This window comes from Eublepharis macularius, chromosome 2 (assembly GCF_028583425.1).
Source record: "Eublepharis macularius isolate TG4126 chromosome 2, MPM_Emac_v1.0, whole genome shotgun sequence".
NCBI classification, from domain to species: domain Eukaryota; kingdom Metazoa; phylum Chordata; class Lepidosauria; order Squamata; family Eublepharidae; genus Eublepharis; species Eublepharis macularius.
Genome location: NC_072791.1, coordinates 227056317 through 227063020, shown reverse-complemented (window position 1 = coordinate 227063020; position 6704 = coordinate 227056317). Strand labels below are relative to the sequence as shown.

Here is a 6704-nt window from a genome sequence, read left to right as displayed (position 1 = left end):
AACAAATAATTTGGACCTTCTTTGGACTGGAATTCTATCTGAGAATCCACAAACATGTGGAAAATTGTGATCTATCCTGCTCAGAGGGATTAAGTTTTACTGCAAAGCGGAACCAAATCTTCCTGCAAAGCGGGAAGATGCCACAGATGGCTAACAAGAATCTGCTCTTCCTCACCATGTGCTTTAGAGGGCTGCCATCTTTGCTGAAACTTATGATGGTGATATCACCTACTGAGACCTCTTTCACGTCCTTCAACTCAATGTCTTTGCCTCTGCTGCTGTCTTATACAAATACGTGGCTCTCTCTCTAGGAACCATTGTAGCTGCTGGTATTCCAGGATACTTGGATAGGTTATATCAAGGTTATATTAAAAAGAATGTTCATAAATCATTGCTCTCTGCCTGTGCCGGGATTTGGAATACAACACAAGGCACACATACACCCCCCCCCCCCACAATCACATGATGTTTTCACAGACAGGTCAGCTGTCCTTCTGCAGCTGGGCACCCTGAGATGTTGCCAGCATGTAATCCTTATTCTAAAATGCTTGGTAAGGGTAAAAGAATCCACGTGTTTAAGAGAGAGCCAAACTAAACCACTTCCTGCACGACTTAAAGAGTTAAATTGATTTTAAAACTTCATTTCAGACTTGTCTTTAAATTGGGCGACACAATGCAGTATAAATGCAATATGCAATGTTTTTGCAGGTGTACTCTCTAACTAAACTGGTTATCATGTACATTTCTGTAATAGCTTGGAATCTGCTCAGCTACCCTCTCCTTCTTGTCTAAATATGTAACAGACAATTATTAGTTTTGTATTCAATCTAATAATTTCATTGAATGCACAAATTTTAATTCATTGTGTTTAGCTGAGAATTGCTCACACACACTCATCCCACTGTGCTTCTTTTTAGTGTATATTGGCACAACACAATTAAAAAAAAATATAATACAGATCTACCTGGAACAAGATTGTGATACAAAAGATTTTCAAAGCCAATACAAAAATCAAGTATTACACATCTCACGTTCTTGTATATTTGCTGCAAACCAAAGATCCCCATCAACTACTATTGTTGCAGCAGCTGTCTCACTTCAAAGTCTGGAGATTCTCATCTACTGGATTTATTTGTAGCAAAATGCTACCTCGTAGCCGGAATCTTTTATTAATCTGCGATCTTAGAGCTTCTTTTCAGGATTTATAGACTGAATTGCTCATTTCCACAGATTAGCATTTTGGTATCAGAGAGACTGCAGGAAGAATACAAAGGACAAAAGAATTCGGTCTCATAGATTTATATATCCTGCAATGCCAATAGCCTTTATGTGGCAATAAGACCTACTGATTTCCATGCAACTGTGGGATAAGGTCACCTCATCAGTTCAACTGTATAACGTGGGTCTTATTTCTACATAAAGGTGAGCGGCATTGCAGGTTTAGCAGGATGTCAGCTCCTACTGCCAAACAATTGACAAGGGAAAGAAAAAATATGAAACTTTGATGGACTCAAAATGCAAAACAAGGCATGTAATTAAATGATACTCAATATTTCACAAAGGGACATTTCCAAAACATTTTTTTTTAAAGAGAGAACATTTTTGTTAGAGAGAACATGGCTAACTCATATCCTTTCAATGACAATCTCCTCTTCGGTCAGCTTCACGGGCTGCTTCTTCCGTTTCCGACGGATCTTCATGAGGCCTTGCTGCCCCCGCTGGTTTTTCATGAAACCTGTCAAAAATCAAAAAGAGGAATGACGACTTGGGTCTTCTTTTTGGGGGGGGAAGTGAAATAAAGTTCTTTTTTTATTGTTAACTATATAACATCATACAAAAATTTAAGCAAAAAAATAGGATATACATTATAGAATTGAACCTTAACGAAGTATTAACATTAACAGTTCTAACATAGTTAATCGTAAGTGGGTTAATACAATAGGATTTATATAGCATACTTACACAACAAAATAATTATTAATAAAAAGATTAACTTGTAATTTCAAATAACTTTTAAAAAAACTAATATAATACTTAGAAACTCTGCTAAATAGACAGGAATTTTTTTTCTTTTTTCCTCCCCCCTCTTCCTCCCCCCCCTTTTGCTGCTTATAAATTTAAATAGACATACGATAAATGCTTAGGAGGGTGCAAATCATTAATTGTTAAGTATTCAAAAAATGGATACCATTTAACTGCAAAGTCAATCACATTCGGATAATGTTGTGCCTGACAGATGTTGTCATATAACTTTTCTTGAATGTAGTAGTCCCAAATTTTAAATAACCAACTTTCAATTGTAGGAATTTTTGGTGATTTCCAATTAGAGGCCAATAATGATTTAGCTGCCATCAAAAACTACTAATTAAGTCCTTTCTAATGTTAGGGACTGCTATAGCCTCCCATTGGTCCAAGAAAATTAACCTAGGATCAAAGGGTATTGAATACCCTGTAATTTCTTTTATGTTTCTTAGAATTTCAGTCCAGAAATTTTTCACAAGAACAAGCCCACCAACAGTGTGCAAAAGAGCCGATGCTACCACAGCCTTTCCAACATAAGGGAGGTTGAGATAGTGTAATAAGTGACATTTTTTTTGCTGTTATATAGCATCTATGAACCATCTAATATGCTTGAACTTTATTCGTGATGATATGGGAGTTCAGTCTGCTAGAAGACCAAATTTTCGTCCATTGATCTGGCATAATTTCAGAATTGCAGTCCAATTGCAAATCCCGTTGGTATTTCTGTGGTGTAGTTTTAAATGTATTGAGTATCAGGTTATACAATTTAGATATTAAACCTTTTTGTAATGAATTTGTTTGAACTAAAAGGAGTTCAAATTCTGTCATGGGGGTATTGATAATTTGTTTTACATTGATTTGACTCATCATATGTGATAACTGAAGGTAGGTAAACCATTTAATTGTGTGTTGTGTTTTTTGTTCTAATTCCTTTTTGCTTAAGATGCCTAAATTTGAGGATATGTCTATTAAACGTGTCAAATTTTTTTGTTGCCAGATACTCATAAAAGCTTTTGATTGGCCTGGTTAAAACCACTTTCGACCCCAAAAGGATGAGAATCTAGATATTTTTGGTAATATTTTATTTCTATATTGATTCCAAATCTTTAGTATATCTTCAAAAAAGGGATTATTAATTGCGGCTATTGAGCTATTCTTTTTTTCCAAATCAGACTTTGAATAATAGTGAATAATGATTTTTTTCCAAATCAGACTTTGAATAATAAAAAGTTTGTTGTTTGGGAGTATTGTTTTAACCCAATCTGGAGGGTCTGAAGTTTTAAAGATTTGTATTATATTTAACAATCTGGTTGAGATCTGGTATCTATGCAAATCTGTATAATTAAATCCTCCTTTGTGAGTGTTTTAGTCTAAGTGTGGTAAAAGCAATTCTTGGTCTTTTTTTATTCCACAAACATTTATTTAAAATGCTTTGCCACTGTTTTGTTGTTTTTTGAGGAATCTTAAGAAGAAACCCTGGGAAACTCTTACAGGATGACTCAGTCCAACCCCACCTTCCTGAGTAGATATAAATGACGTGCCAACATCTTTTCCACACTGTGACACTGAGAGATCTCTGTCTTTTGGTGCTACACCTCTGAAAATGCCAGCCACAGCTGCTGGTGAAACGTCAGGAACTACAATGCCAAGACCACGGCTATACAGCCCGGAAAATCCACAACAACCATCGTTCTCCGGCTGTGAAAGCCTTCGACAATACATGAGGGATTTAATTTATTCCATTTATCTAGGTTAGTTTTGAATTGGGTTATAGCTATGTTGTGATTAAGCTTCAACAGCTGTTTTAAATCCGTTGGAATTGTTATGCCTAAATACAATATTTGATTAGATGCCCATTGGTATTTACAACTTTTTAAAATCCAATCAATGGAATTGGTTAGAATAAAACTGGGAGTAGTTGTGATTTGGTTTGGTTTACTGTTAACCCTGAGATCAGATCAAATTTTGATAATGTTTCTTGTAAAGAAATTAACAAATTTGTTGGGTCTACCAGATAAATTAGCAGATCGTCTGCAAAGAGACTAAGTTTAAAATTATGAGATTCTGATGAAATGCCTTGTATTTTAGTGTTAATTCTGATCGCTTCTGCTAAGGGTTCTATGGAGAGAGCAAACAAAATGGGGGATAGCAGGCAACCTTGTCTTGTACCCCATGAACTGAAATCCTATTAGAGATAGAGCCATTAATTTTAATTTGTGCTGAGGCCTGTGAATAGATTATGTCTATAAATCTTAAAAATTTACTCCCAAAACCCATTTGCTGTAAAGTTAATTTAAGATATTGAGTTTCAATTGAATCAAAAGTTTTTTCAATATCAAGGGATAAAAAGGCTGATTCTATTTTATTTGTTTGACAATACGAAATCAGATTTAGAGTCTTATAGATGTTATTTGTCAAATCTCTATGCAGGATAAAACCCGATTGGTCCTGATGTATATATTGAGAAATAAATGAATTAATTCTTTTGGTGAGTACAGTAGTAAGGATTTTATAGTCCCGATTTAAGAGTGATATAGGTCTGTAAGAGCTAGGTTTAGTGGTGTCTTTGCCCTGCTTTGGTATAACTATAATTGATGCATTGGCCCAGGATGGAGGCATTACACCTTGGTCTAGAATAGCATTGCAAGCTTCTGCCAATGGTTTACTTAGAAGCAACACAATTTTTTTATAATACTCTGATGGGTAACCATCAGGACCCGGGGCTTTATTGTTTTGCAAAGATTTTATCCTCTAATATTTCCTGTTGGGTGATTAGGCTGTCTAGAATGGTTCTATGGGTGGCTTCTAGTTTTTTCAGGCTTCTAATTGACTGTAAAAACTGCAGTATGTTTTTTTGATTTGGATGTTGAGATGTGTATAGTTGGGTATAATAATCTTCAAAAAGTTTTAAGATATCTTTAGTCATATTGTGTAGTACTCCTTTAGCATCAATTTTTTTAAATGAAGTTTAATGATACTTTTGGTGCTACACCTCTGAAGATGCCAGCCACAGCTGCTGGCGAAACGTCAGGAACTACAATGCCAAGACCACGGCAATACAGCCCAGAAAACCCACAAAAACCATTTTAATGATACTCTTTCCCTTATTTTGTAGGATAAAACTCTTAAGGATTTAGGTGCGTTGAACCAATAGTTTTGTTTGATATATTGGAGATTTCTTTGAATTTTGTTAGTTTCTAGTGATTTAAATAGTTTCCGTTGAGACAATAATTTTTTATAAATGTTCTTACTATGCGTTTTTTTATGGGCTTCTTCTAAGAGTCAAATATTTTTTAGCAAATCATGTTTGATTACATTTCTTTGTTTGTTTACATGGGCAGCTAGAGAAATTATTTGGCCTCTAGTTAGTACTTCGTGTCCCACAGAATGCTTGGTGAAATATCTTTTGTGGAGTTATCAATAATGGCCAATTCTATATATTTACCAATTTCTTTAGCTGTGTCTTGATTAGTAAGTACAGATTTATTTAACGACCAAAATCTTGCTTTGGTTGATTCCTGATTAATTGTGTGCTTTTAACCCAAGTGTGACCTGAAAGATTAATATTGCCTATTTCCGAACTGATTACGTTAGTTAATAGTGACTTTGATGTTAACAAGTAATCGATTCTAGTGTAGATATTATATTTAGAAGAGCAATATGTATAATCCTTCTCATATCTATGTTGTTGTCTCCAAATATCTATCCCTGTCTGACGGGGAGGGCGGTCTAGAAGTGTAATAAAATAAATAAATAAAATAAATAAATTAGATTATTGTTTTCAAGTGCTAATCTAGTTTTCAAGTGCTAATCTAGAAATTGGTTTACTGTTTTTGGATTGTTTCCTTTTGGTTCTTGTTCTGTCCAATTTGTAGTTTACTATATAGTTGAAATTGCCCCCTATTACCTGCATACCTTCTCAGAATTGTGAAAATTTTTCTAACATTTTCTAAAAATGCTAATTGGTCCTGATTTGGTGCATAAATTGAACCAAATGTGAACATCTGATTTTCAATAGTACCTTTAATAAAGGTAAACCTTCCCTGTGAGTATTTGATGGTATTTTTGAGGTAAAATGGCATGTTTTTTGAGATTAAAATTGACACCCCTCTTGCTTTAGATGAACCTATAGCATGATATTATAATTGGTAATGTTTAGTTTTCAGATTTTGTGGATGTTTTGAATGAAAATGCATTTCTTGTAAAAATATAATATCTGAGCAAGTTTTTACTAAATTAGTAATAACTCATTTTCTTTTAATTGGATTGCCCAGACCTCGTACATTATACATAATGACTTTCAGTTGTGTCACCATCCTTTATAAAGTCTAATCAAAGTCCAATAACAAGTATTAAGCTCAAGAATTTAAGTCTGCCTATCTATAAAGTAGATATCACAGTTATGGTTAACTCTTATAAATAAAGATTTATAAATTTAAATATTGGATAATGTTTTTAATTTTAAACTTAACAAGTAAAATCTTTCACTAACAATTAAATATTAACGATAATAACCAACAGTTTAAACAGTAATTGCCAATTATCCCTAATAACACTATGTTCTCTTTTCTGTTTTCTTTAACGCTTTAAGTATTTCTTATAGTTTAAATACAACAAACTTAAAACAAGCAAACTAACAACAAGATTAAACTTCCCTAATAAAGCCTAAATATTAATAATCT

General features: G+C 33.8%; 1 protein-coding gene across 2 annotated transcripts in view; it reads right to left on the bottom strand.

The window, feature by feature from the left end:
* Positions 1-834: 834 nt before the first annotated feature.
* Positions 835-6704, bottom strand: part of TFPI (tissue factor pathway inhibitor) — a 74467-nt gene continuing 68597 nt past the window's right edge. For both annotated transcript variants that reach the window (XM_054970153.1, XM_054970154.1), the window contains one exon: positions 835-1735. In XM_054970153.1, coding sequence (XP_054826128.1) covers positions 1626-1735 — 110 coding nt within the window. In that variant the 3' untranslated portion in view covers positions 835-1625. The remainder of the gene's footprint in view (positions 1736-6704) is intronic.